At 45.8% G+C, this 13,542-nt stretch overlaps 1 protein-coding gene across 1 annotated transcript; it reads right to left on the bottom strand.

Annotated features, from left to right (window-relative positions):
- Positions 1 to 5,115: 5,115 nt before the first annotated feature.
- Positions 5,116 to 6,063, bottom strand: LOC115643613 (olfactory receptor 52K2-like). The gene has a single exon (XM_030547622.1). It carries the CDS (start codon positions 6,061 to 6,063, stop codon positions 5,116 to 5,118), a length of 948 nt encoding a protein of 315 aa, XP_030403482.1.
- Positions 6,064 to 13,542: the final 7,479 nt, after the last annotated feature.

Below are 13,542 nucleotides of genomic sequence, written 5' to 3'. Positions count from 1 at the left end.
TCATAAAATGCCCACCCTCTATATCACTAATAAAGTGATATGCACAGCTGTTTGCCCCCCTCCCCCACCCCCAGGTATTAATCAGTTACTCTGGGTTTATTAAAAAACAAAAGTTATTTTATTAAGTATATAAAGTAGAATTTAAGTGGTTTCAAGTAATAACAGACAGTGTTACACCCCAATGGCCCCCTCCCTCGAGTTCCCTGGGGAAGCAGATCAGTACTGTATGTTGTTAACACTGTTGCAAGCATCACAAAGCATTATGGAAGGGGTTAAGGGTGTGGGTGTGGAATGGAAGATTCCTTGGCAGGTTTCAGGAGGCCAAGGAGTAGGGGGAAGAAAAAAACAGCAGAGAGAGAGAGAGAGAAAAAGCAGAAAATGGGTTAACTCTGCACTCCTGCTAGACCCGACATAAGACGTTGGCTTCAGCAAGCTCAAGGCCGCAGATGTGCTGCTACCTGCCAAGAAAGAAAGAGGCGGGGGGATTTCAGCACTGCCCTGCTGTGAGAAAGGAGAATCACAGAACAAAATGCAGATGCTGTAAAAAGAAATGAGACTGATGAAGGCCAGCAAGAGAAAAACATGACCGTCTCATGGTCCTGAAGCTGGTTGTTTTGGGGAAAGCCGAAGAAGCCACAAAAGGTGGTCTGGACTGGAATACCAAGCACAGAGACAAAGATCTTTGAGGGGGACCCCCCCAAGAAACCCCAGGGCATAAAACTCTCTCAAGAGCAGAAGCAGGTTGGAAACTTTGCAGTGGAACCCGGACAACCTGTGCACAGGACAGACTTCCATCCATCCCACCCCCTTCCTCATCTGATGGCACCCCCAGGCCTGGCCAGCCTGAGGAGGCTTGGCTATGAATATGAAATTGGATCAGGGTTTGAGCACTAACGCTTCTTCCTTCCTTTGAGTGATGTAGAAGCAATTCTGGCACTTACCACTATCCTTTTTTATTATTTTATTAATAAAGCTTTAAAATTTAGAAACTGAGGGTGTGTGCCTTGTCATCTCCTCCTCCCAAAAAGATGCTGTGGTGTCAGCCTGATCAACTGCCATTCCAGGCAGATTGGTAACAAAAATCTGTCACAACAGAACTAAGTAAGTCACAATTCAAAATGGAACAAAACATGCAAGTCTAAGCCTAATACATTAAGAAACTGATTACAGGTAATATCTCACCCTCAAAGATGTTCCAATAAGCTTATTTCACAGACTAGACTCTTTCCTAGTCTGGGCCCAATCTTTTCCCCTGGTAAACTCCTTGTTAGTTCCAGCAGACATCTCAGGTGGTAAGCAGGGGTTTCCTCATGACTGCTGCACCCTTTGCCCCATAAGGTTGAAATCTTCTGTCTGTGCTTGGCCCACACCCTTCCTTCAAAAAGGAAAAAAATACAAGATTTAAGATGGATTTCAGTGTCAGGTGACATGGTCACGTGCCCCTGTGAGACCTCATTCTTCATTAACCACGGGATGGCCCACAAGTACACAGGAAGGCTTGCAGGTAAATAAACTGAAGTGTTGTTGTGGTTCTTACTCCTTGATACTTCCTGCAGTGCACATATATGCTCTGTGATTTTATTCTTTCCAAGTGCTGTTATTTTAGGTTTTTGACTAGTCTGTGCATTTCAAAATTTTATTTCTCTCTTACACTTAAATTTAATTCTTTGAGTGTATCTATCTATCCATCTATCTATCTATCTATCTATCTATCTAGAGAGAGAGAGATTTGTTTCTATTGGTGGCGCACATCTGCACATTACGTTGATATTGATTCAAAGAGCAAAATTCATTCTGCAAATGAATAGGAAAAAATAAGATGGAACATTGATTTTGTTGCCTTTTGTTTTATTTAAAATAAATTTTGTAATGTGGCATTACACCACTGTGGCTTCGGCCCTGGTGATTACAGTTTCAATCTTAACAGAGTGAAAGTCACTTCTGCTGCTTGCTCCAAATTTAGAGTCTCTAGGAACACATAAAGACCAAAGGTAGTGACCACACATACATTCATCAGTACAAGGTCTGGTGTACTTTATAGGTTTTATTAAAATTACAATTACCCAAGTATATAGAAATTCTATGCACACCTCTGCACCAGTTTCAAATATACTTATATTCCCATCCTTAACAATAGTGTTATGGTCTGATAGGTCTCTCATAGCTTGATCATCAGTAGACGGATGGATCCTGTTGGAATCTTCCATAGAGAGTTGATTTTTGCCACTCTGGACATTCCCTTTTTATAATATGATTCTGTCTATATCTACATTTTGTCCCCTGAAAACTTAATGGAACCCAATTTTCTACAGGTGTGGTAAATTCCCTTTATTCTTATTACCATTGATGCACAACTTGTATCCTGTGATTAAGACATATGTCTGAGACAAGTTTGCTTTTACAGTATTTTTATGATCTAATATTAAACTTCTGGGTAATTTTGAACAATATTATCACTTATTGCCTCTTTTCCCATAATTTTAGGGCATCGGGTTATTTTTCAGTCACTTATACCATCATTTCTTGTCTCCAATGCCTACAATAGCTAAACTAAAATCTTGCAGGCCTCAGCCTACAGGTTCTTGCATTTCAACTTGTCTTACTCATGTCTAGTACTTGGTTCCTCTAAATACTGATCAGTCTCACACTTCTACAATTCCACAACTTAACCCTAATTAACATACAGTGAAAATAAAGTATAACATATTGATTAATCATAACATCACAAAATAAATGAAAAATGAACTAAAATTTTTGGCTACAATTTAGACCCCATCATTTTATATGTATAGCTGGGATGACGTTTTCCAATATGCATTACTTTGTCCACATCATCCTGGAGCATCACTGGGATTGGTTAAAGCCCTCTAGGGTTTTCAGGGGCCACCTCCTGGAACTCCTGGCTTCTTCTCCCGCTGAAACCTGTCTCTGCTGCAGCCAGAGCCCTGCAACCAAAGAGTCCCCTTTGATGCCCTGGTGCCTCTCTCGTGCCCCAGCTTCTTCTGACTCATCCAGTCTCTGTGTTTTTGAAGGCATGGAACAACACTTCCTTTCTCTGTTTCCTCTTCTGGGGAGGTTCCATTCCTCCCATGGCCACCCCTCTGCAGAGAAGCTGGAGAAGACTGCTTTTATATATAATTCAGTTACTCCTTTCTACTGGATGAGTTCTCACTAGGGCTGAGAGTCAATGACCAACCTATGCTTCAGCCTTCTTCTCCTTCATACAAGGTGTGTGAGAGAAGAATACAGGAAAAGCCCAAAGACATAGGGTATACAGGAGGTTTCTATAACAAAGGGTGAGTTAATGGGGTTTCCATCCATCTAGGTTTTATCTGGACACTCTGTTTTTTGGCTTCTGTATCTGGGTGCAATGCAGGATTGTTGTGTCACATCCCAATGGCCCCCTCACCATAGGGAGTCCTCTGGGGAAGGCAGATCAGCATTGTATGTGGCTAACAATGTTGCAAGCATCACAAAGCATTTTTGGGAGGGTCAAAGGTGTGAATGGACAGTGGAAGTTTCCTTTGTGGGTACAAGAGGCCAAAAGTGGAGGAAAAAGAGAGAAGACAATAGGTGAACTTAGCCCTGCAGCTGGCAGGCTCAGTTTGAAGATAACATGCTGGTCTCCGCCCAAGGACACTGCTCACAGCCAAAAGTTGGATGATAGCTGAGAAAGATGAGGGCTTGAAAATAGCCCAAGCTGCTGTGGGAAACTGACTACATTGATCTGCACCTGCTGAACAGCAAAGCCAATGGAGAGGAAAACAAAGCCCAGACCTGCCAGTCTGAAAACATAGGTGAGACAAGAAGAGGGAGAGCCATGTCAGGAATCCCTGAAGCTAGAATGTTTTGAGAAAGGGAAAGAGACCACAGCAAGCCTGTCAAGTATCAGAGGGGTAGCTGCATGCATCCAATGAAATGGGTATTCATCCACAAAAGCTTATGCTCCAATACATCCATTAGTCTATAAGATGCCACAGGACTCTTTGTTGCTTTTTACGGATCCAGACTAACACGGCTACCCCTGTGACACATAGAAAGCTCGTTTGGACTGGTGCAAAGATCACCAGGAACAGATGGCTCTGGATGAAAATACCCCCAAAGAAGCCCAAGACTTAAAACTCTCGTGCGAGCTGGTGCAATTTGGAGAGCACAACAGATTCTGAGACGGCCTGGGCCCAGAACAGCACCCTCGTCCACCCTTCCTCCCCCTTCTTCTTCTGATGTTTCACCCAGACTTGGCCAGTCTGGGCCGCGTGTGTGTGAGTATGAAAGTGGGTTAGGGCCTGGGGGCGTTAACACTTTCTTTCTTCCCCTGAGTGATGTGGGAGTGTTCCCAGCACTCTCTGCAGTGATTTTATTATTTTATCAATAAACCTTTAAAATTTAGACACTTGGTGTGTTATGTCATCTCCTCCCCAAAAGTTCCCATGGCCACAGCCTGATCAACTGTCATCCTGGGTGAATTGGTAATGAAAATCTGTCACAGTCGGGTGCCTGGTTTTGAACTAGACAGTCCAGCCAAGAAGGACTTCTGGCTGTGTCTAGTTCCTGCAGAGCAGGGTGCAGACATTGGGTCATTAACCCACGCCTGCCTCTGCTCAGCCAGGGCCACATCATACCAACAGGCAAGCCGCTAGTCAGGTTTCAGCTGCCCCCAACCAGTTCCAGACAAGAGGGATCCCACTTGTGGCAGAGATGGAGGTGGAGAAGAACTAGTGAGTGATGGGGGAAGGGGAGTAGACAAGCCAGGGACAAGGGCAGGGCAATGGTGGAAGAAATGGGGCTGAGTCTCAATGGACTAGGTGGGGCATGGGAAGGGGCCTAGGGGAAATACATGGGGCAGAGGTCAGTGTCTTAAAGGAATGGGGGGGTAGGGAGGAGTCACGGGGTCCAGTTACCAGCAGTTAGAAAGGTGGCAACCCAATGAGTTAAGGAGTTGTATACAGACTGATTCTCCAGTTTATCAGGATGACACAGTGCAGTAAGGTTAGGGAAGGGTTTAATGTCCCTGTGACTGTCCAGTCCGTGATTCAGGGAACAGTGCCCAGCACCATGTCACTAGCCAGCTCTGCATGGAGCTTGGTCTGAGAGCCAGAGCACCAGGAGAAAACTTTAGGTCTCTTTATGAGTAAAGAGCCGGAGCACTCTGTCCCGGATCTGTTTGGTCCTCACCCCGTAGATGATAGGGTTCAGCATGGATGGCAGCAAGAGGCATATGGTGCCAATGAGAATGTGGAAATGCAGGGCTATATTCTGCCCAAACCGGTATATGAGGGAGGAGAAGAGTCCTGGGATGTAAAATGCTAAAATGGCACAGAGGTGGGAGCCGCAGGTGCCAAAAGTCTTGAGCCGGGCATCCTTTGTGGGGAGGCTGAAGATGGCCCTGAGGATCTGGATATAGGACACAGTGATAAAAATCACATCCAGACCCATCACACAGAATAGCACAAAGAGGCCATAGTAACTACTGACATGGGTGTCGGCGCAGGCCAGCTTCACCACGGCCATGTGTGCGCAGTATGGCTGACGGATGATGTTGGTTCTGCAATATGGCCATTGCCTTACCAGGAAAGGCAAAGGCAATGCTAGCAAGCCACTGCGAAGCAGCACAGCCAGGCCGATCTTGGCCACCATGGGGTTTGTCAGGATGATGGAATGTCTCAGGGGATCACAGATGGCCACATAGCGATCCAAAGCCATGGCCACAAAGATCCCAGAATCCATCGCTGAGGCACAGTGAATGAAGTACATCTGGGTGAGGCAGGCATCGAAATCAATTTCCCTGGAATTGAAGCAGAAGATGCTCAGCATTTTGGGCACGATGGACATGGCCATGACAAGGTCGCTGATGGCCAGCATGCAGAGGAAATAGTACATGGGCCCATGGAGGCTCAGTTCCATCTTCACGATGAAAAGGATGGTGAAGTTCCCCAAGATGGCTATGGTGTACATGGTGCAGAAGGGGATGGAGATCCAGACATGAGCTGCCTCCAGGCCAGGAATGCCCAGCAAGATGAAGGTGGAGGGGTTGGTGAAGTCAGTTGTGTTGGAATCAGACATGGAGTAGGGGAGAAGGTGTCCAACTCTGAGCAAAATGGTGTCTCCTGTATGTACCATACGTTCCCTTGACTTCCTGTATGTGCCCAGAGTCTAGGGTGTTCCTCAGAAAACAAATGCCTGAATGGAGAGACGAAGTTAACATGAGAAACTGCATGCACAAGCTTAGGGAGATCTGAGAGTGGAAAAAAACCAAACCTTTTCCAAGACATGCCAGGGCAAACAACCCAACTAGAACATACCTCAGGGAAAGGACCTGGCATCATTGATAGTAGCTCCACAGAAACACCTGCTCATTCACAGCAGTGGCCGATGAGAGTGTTCGGATGCTTGAAGGAATGCGATGGAGAACCCTGCTCTGGATATATTCTCAGTTTTGGTCATCCAGTCTCTATGAAGGATATAGCAGACAGAAAGGGGATTTGTGAGACAGGTTGTGAGAATGGAGGAGGATGTCATATGCAAACTTTTTGTATGTGCCCAGGGTCTAGGGTGATGGTTACAGTCCAAATGCTTGAATGGAGAGACAGTGTTAATATGGGACACTACATGCACTACTGGGGGCTGTTCTCATGGGTGAAGCAGATTGGTCGCTCTTCACACATTAAGAATTGACATTTTCATTATTCAATGTGACAGACCCAGGCCAGTGGGGTACAGGAGTCTGGTAGAGGGCAAATATACTGGTCACTGGATGAGTAGTTTTCTGTTCCCTGAGTGACCAGAGCAGGGGCTGCACTAGAGTAATCAGGAACCTGCTAGAACCAATTAAGGCAGACAGGCTGATTAGAACACCTGCAGCCAATCAAGGCAGGCTAATCAGGTCACCTGGATTTAAAAAGGAGCTCACCCCAGTCAGGCAGGGAGGAGCCAGAGGAGAGGAAGTGCGTGTGAGGAGCTGGGAGCAAGAGGCACAAGGAACTGAGAGTGAGAGGGTGTGCTGCTGGAGAATTAAGAAGTACAAGCATTATCAGACACCAGGAGGGAGGTCCTGTGGTGAGGATAAAGAAGGTGTTTGGAGGAGGCCATGGGGAAGTAGGCCAGGGAGTCGTAGCTGTCATGCAGCTGTTACAGGAGGCACTATAGACACTTGCAATCCACAGGGCCCTGGGCTGGAACCCAGAGTAGAGGGTGGGCCCGGGTTCCCCCCAAACCTCCCAACTCCTGTTCACACACAGAAGGAGCTGACCCAGACTGTGGGGAAGATCACTAAAGTGAGCAAATCTGCCAATATGCGCAGGATCCACCAAGGTAGAGGATGAACTTTGTCACATTAGGGAAATTAATTATAAACAACTGACCCTACTAATGCCAATTCCATATTTGATGCCATGTATCTATTATTCCTACATGCCGTAGTGTGGTAAAGCACCAGCAGGAAACACGAGTGTGGATACTGGTTATCCCTCATTGCTCCTTGATCCAATGAATGCCGGGCTAGAGAGTCCATGCTGTAGGCAGTTCTCCATTCACCTGGTGACTCAAAATCTAAGCGTGGAAAAATCTTTGATGGGTGAAACATCCCACCTAGAATACACCTCAGTGAAAAGATGATAGCAGCTCCAGAGAAACACCTGCTCATTGGCAGTTGTGGCCAAAAGAAAGACAAAGTTCAGATATCGAATGAAAGGGATGGACATTTGCTCAGCTTTGGTCACCCAGTCTCTATAAAGCAAGGGTCGGCAACCTTTCAGAAGTGCTGTGCCGAGTCTTCATTTATTCACTCTAATTTAAGGTTTCCCATGCTGGTAATACATTTTAATGTTTTTCGAAGGTCTCGTTCTATAAGTTTATAATATATAACTAAACTATTGTTGTATGTAAAGTAAATAAGATTTTTTAAATGTTTAAGAAGCTTCATTTAAAATTAAATTAAAATGCAGAGCCCTCTAGACCGGTGGCTAGGACCTGGGCAGTGTGAGTGCCACTGAAAATAAGCTCATGTGCAGCCTTTGGCACACGTGCCATAGGTTGCCTACCCATGCTATAAAGGATATAGCAGATAGAAAGGGGATTTCTGAGATAGGCTATGAGAATAGGGAAGGTTGCCATATTCAGACAGACTGAAAACTCTGGGACTGTTTAGTTTAGAGAAGAGACAAAGGGCGTGTATGACATATGAGAGCAAAATTAAGAATGGAACAATTGACATTGAAATGGATAGAGAACAGTTCCCAACCAGTAATGTCTATAGATACTTCGTTCTTCAAAGAGCTAATTCCCCAAAGCTGAGCAAAATTATCATCTTAACTGATTGGGAGGAAAAATTTAGACAGAAAAATGGGAATGAAATGTGGGACTTCTTGAAGAAGAGATTTTTAGATAGCTTAAAACCACAAGTCCACAGTCAAGAAAGTGGACAACTTTGGAGAAAACGCTGGTTCAGTGGCAAAGTGGAGGCAGCAATTAGAGTTGAAAAACAATATCAAACAAATGGGAGAAAGGAAAAATAGAAAGCAAATAATACAAACTGGAATCTATATGAAAATTGATGAGGGATGTTAAAAGTATCAGGGAAAAATCCATGCTTGGCAGGGCTAAGGATCTAAATAAGGAGTATCTTAAGTATATTAATAGAAAAGAAATCATAGAAAAGATGTAGGCCAATTCTGAAAGGAGAAAGGAAGCTTCATTATGTTTCAAAAAAAGTAGTGTGTTAAATAAATCATTTTGTTCTGCATTCAGAAAGAAGCAGTATGAAGTACTAATGTCACATGAAATGTTGAAATACTTTCCAGTCCATTAGAAGTCAAGGAGGATGTTAAACAGTATCTAAGGGAGAACCTCAGAGTTACAAACACCAGAGTTACGAACTGACTGATCAACCTCAACAAAGTTAAGAAACAATGGAAAAGCTGATATGAGATTAGTTGAAAAAAACCTCTAAGGAATATAATTAATGCCAGTAAGCAACAAGGTTTATGGAAAACAGGTCTTGCCATATAAACCCAATTTCATCCTTTAATAATTGTACACATTTGGTTGATCAAGGGAACTGCGCAGATGCAATAGACTTAATTTTCTCTGAGACATTTGATTTAGTAGGGGAAAATATTCAGATAAAAAAAACCCCACACTGTTCAATATCAGTGGAGCATACGTAAAATGGACTAAAAATTGGGTGACTGACAGATCTCAGAAAGCCATTGTCAATGAGGTATTGCAGGGAATGGAGGTGTTTCTAGTGGGGTTCTGCAGGGATCAGTTCTAGGCCTGATGCTATTCAATATTTTCATCAAGGATCTGGAAGGAAATAGAAAATCACTGCAGACAAAATTTGTGGATGACCCAAAGATTGGCAGAGTGGTTACAATGAAGCATCTAGGGCAGGCACACCAATTGATCTGGAGCATTTGGTGAGCTGGGCCTGTGAAAACAAAATGTTTTTATCCAGTCACATGAAAAGTGATCCTCTCGATACAGGGAATGCAGGCCTGATCCACAGACTAGGGCACTGTATTATGGAATGCAGGGACCCTGAAATGAATTTAGGGCAACACTGTGGGCAATCATCTCATTGTGAGCTGTCAGTGCGATGCTGTGGTCAAAAGTGCTGATGTGATCTTTGGATCAGGGCTGCAGGGATTAGCGGGGGGCCTGGCACTGGGAACAGGAGATGGGCCTGCCCCCTCTCACTCACCAGTGGCAGCGGGAAGCAGAGCGACCCGACCTCAGCCCACTCCACTTCCGCAGCTCCCAGCCCTATTTCTTGGAGGAAGGGGTCAGGCCCACCCCTACACTCACCAGTGGTGGGAAGCAGGAGCAACGCGGCTGCGAGCTGGCAGAGTGAAGCAAGCTGGGGCCCAGTTGCTCTGTTTCCAGCGGCCACCCCTGGTGAGTGCAGGGGCAGGCCTGACCCCTTCTGCCGGCTCCAGTACCTCTGCTAATCCCGCGAACCATGTCGCCTGGGGGAGGGGGTGTGGAGGAAGGGGTGGAATGGGGGAGTGGTGGGGGGGAACAGGGGCGGAAAGAGATGGGGCAAGGTGGAGCCATGGAAGGGGCTTGGGGGGAAGGGGTCAAATGGGGGGAGGCCAGGGGCAGATCAGGGGGGCTGGCTGGGGGATGGGGCTGGCCGCTGGAGTCAGCGCCGCATACGCAGCAAGCGGCTGCCTCGAGCCCCATGAAATTTGGTGCCCCAAATTATGTGGTACCTATGCAGCTGCGTATTCTGCCTATGCCTAAGGACGGCCCTGCTTTGGATGCATAAATAGGGGAGTGGTGAGCTGAAGCAGGGAAGCAATTTACCTCTCTCATAAACAGATAGCTAAGGGTTAACGTCTCTTTCACCTGGAAAGAAGTAATCTGAAACACCTGACCAGAGGACCAATCAGGAAACAGGACTTTTTCAGATCTGGGTGGAGGGAAGTTGGTTGGTGAGTCCTTTGTTCTTTGGTCTTCGGCCTGTACTCTCTCAGCTATGAGAAGTGATTTCTGTTTCCTGCTTTCTAATCTTCTGTTTCCAAGTTGTAAGTACAACATAGTAAGGCAGTAAGGTTTCTATTGTTTTTCTTTTTGTATTTACATGTATATAGTTGCTGGAGTGCTTTGAATTGTATTCTTTTTGAATAAGGCTGTTTATTCAATATTCTTTTAAGCAAATGACCCTGTATTTGTCACCTTGATACAGAGAGACCATTTTTATGTACTTTTTCTTTCTTTTTATATAAAGCTTTCTGTTTAAGACCTGTTGGAGTTTTTCTTTAGTGGGGGACTCCAGGGAATTGAGTCTGTGCTCACCAGGGAATTGGTGGGAGGAAGAAGTCAGGGGGAAATCTGTGTGTGTTAGATTTACTAGCTTGACTTTGCATTCCCTATGGGTAAAGAGGGAAGTGCTTGTGTTTCCAGGACTGGAAATAGAGAGGGTGGACTCCCTCTGTTTAGATTCACGGAGTTTGCTTCTGTGTATCTGTCCAGGAACACCTGGAGGGGGGAAGGGAAAAGGTTTATTTCCCTTTGTTGTGAAACTCAAGGGATTTGGGTCTTGGGGTCCCCAGGGAAGGTTTTTGGGGGGACCAGAGTGACCCAAAACACTCTAATTTTTTGGGTGGTGGCAGCTTTACCAGGTCCAAGCTGGTAACTAAGCTTGGAGGTTTTCATGCTAACCCCCATATTTTGGACGCTAAGGTCCAAATCTGGGACTAGGTTTATGATAACCTCTGCATCTGGCATTGGTGAAACCGACTGTGTCTAGTTCTGGGGTCCACATTTCAAAAGGGATGATGAAAAATTTGAGCTGGTGGAGAAAAGAGCCACAAAAATAATTGGAAGCTGCAGAAAATGCCGGACAGAGACAGAGACTAAAGAACTTTGTTTATTTCTCTTAAATATTAACAACGGGCTTGTAGTAAGTGAAGGCCTTGATAAAGGCCCAGTATGAGGCCTGAGGCCTGAACTAAAGTAATGGTCAAGACTTTGCTAACATTAAGCAAAGTGAAGCTGTGAGCCAGAGGCAGGCCCTGCTCACAGAAGCTGGCAAGGAAAGGGCTGATGCTGCAAGAAGATACGTACCTAAAAGGTACTGAACACTAGAGATCAGAACATTCACATACTGGCACATTCCACACAGATAACAAGGAACAGACTGACCCATCCCAATGACAGGGGCAAAAGGGTAATATGATGGATACAGTTGTTTTGATCGAACCAACATGTACAAGGTGAGAAGCGGCACTTTACTACGTAGAGGGGTGGTACCTTGCTGCATAGAGGGGCTGCACCTCAATACGTCAGGAGTGATGTGTAACTTGTTTGTACCTGTGTATAAAAATGTATCCCTGGGGCGATGTCTTTGTCCGGCCGAGGGGGCAGTGGAAAGTCCCACCACTGACTGAGCCGAGTCCATTGCCAAGAGGCACTTTCTCTTAGTATGCCCTGAGTTAGGCTCAGAAATCTACAGGGAACTGCAATTGTGTCCAAGCGCAATAAACCTGGCCGACGTGCCTTCGTACCTTACTAGACTCTGTGGTCATTTGGGGGTTCTCTTCGAGTCTGCTGTGTCAGCTATCTGCGCAGAGCTGGGCAGCACACAGAGGGAACACACGCACGCAGCCGAGTGATACCAACAGGGAGAGAGCAGAGCACCACACCGGTAGCATCTGACAACACCTCTGACAACAGTTGCTACCACTGTTATTCATTGGAACAAAACCTGTACAAATTATGTCCTGTCAGGTGTCAGTGGGAAAGTTACGAGTTGCTAAGTGTGATTATTCTGTGTATATGCATGTAGCATCTTTGTATCAGAGGGGTAACCGTGTTAGTCTGGATCTGTAAAAGCAGCAAAGAATTCTGTGGCACCTTATAGACTAACAGACGTTTTGGAGCATGAGCTTTTGTGGGTGAATATCCACTTCTTCAGATGCATGTGGTGGAAATATCCAGGGGCAGGTATATATATGCTAGCAAGCAAGCTAGAGATAACGAGGTCAGTTCAATCAGGGAGGATGAGGCCCTGTTCTAGCAGTTGAGGTGTGAAAACCAAGAGAGGAGAAACTGGTTCTGTAGTTGGCAAGCCATTCACAGTCTTTGTTCAATCCTGAGCTGATGGTGTCAAATTTGCAGATGAACTGAAGCTCAGCAGTTTCTCTTTGAAGTCTGGTCCTGAAGTTTTTTTGCTGCAGGATGGCCACCTTAAGGTCTGCTATAGTGTGGCCAGGGAGGTTGAAGTGCTCTCCTACAGGTTTTTGTATATTGCCATTCCTAATGTCTGATTTGTGTCCATTTATCCTTTTCCGTAGAGACTGTCCAGTTTGGCCGATGTACATAGCAGAGGGGCATTGCTGGCATATGATGGCGTATATTACATTGGTGGATGTGCAGGTGAATGAACCAGTGATGGTATGGCTGATCTGGTTAGGTCCTGTGATGGTGTCGCTGGTGTAGATATGTGGGCAGAGTTGGCATCGAGGTTTGTTGTATGGATTGGTTCCTGAGCTAGAGTTATTATGGTGCGGTGTGCAGTTACTGGTGAGAATATGTTTCAGGTTGGCAGGTTGTCTGTGGGCAAGGACTGGCCTGCCACCCAAGGCCTGTGAAAGTGTGGGATCATTGTCCAGGATGGGTTGTAGATCCTTGATGATGCGTTGGAATTGAGGCCTGAGCAAGACTCTGAGCACCTCGTTATCTCATTAGTGAAGCAGCACCTCGTTAGTGGAGCAACATCAGAGCTCAGGTTTCTATGTGTAGGCTCCTGGTGGAACCTGAGGCTCCGGCAGGTTTAAGCAGGAGATAAGCCGGGGTTTGAGAAAGGCAGCGGTGCCTAAGTTCAGTATTTACCTGAGTGCCTCTGTGGATCTAGCCCTGGATGCCTTTCTGGAAGATTCTTTAGCCAAACACAAGTGAAGTTTGTTCAAAGCCAGGGGGCTAGCTGGGGATGCTTGGAGGAAACAGCCAAGTTCCCGGACGTCCACCTTTCCCTTTTAAAGACCCCTTTCCTCCTTGCTTTGTACAAGGACCAGGCTACCTGGAGGAAAACAAGTGTTT

Source organism: Gopherus evgoodei, unplaced genomic scaffold (genome assembly GCF_007399415.2).
Source record: "Gopherus evgoodei ecotype Sinaloan lineage unplaced genomic scaffold, rGopEvg1_v1.p scaffold_64_arrow_ctg1, whole genome shotgun sequence".
In the NCBI taxonomy this organism is placed as follows: Eukaryota; Metazoa; Chordata; order Testudines; family Testudinidae; genus Gopherus; species Gopherus evgoodei.
The sequence above is the reverse complement of the archived record's forward strand: the minus strand, read 5'-3'. Positions and strand labels throughout refer to the sequence as shown.

What these genes read in the sequence shown, in the direction of transcription:
- LOC115643613 (XM_030547622.1), bottom strand. Translation starts at nt 6,063, where the DNA reads ATGTCTGATTCCAACACAACTGACTTCACCAACCCCTCCACCTTCATC.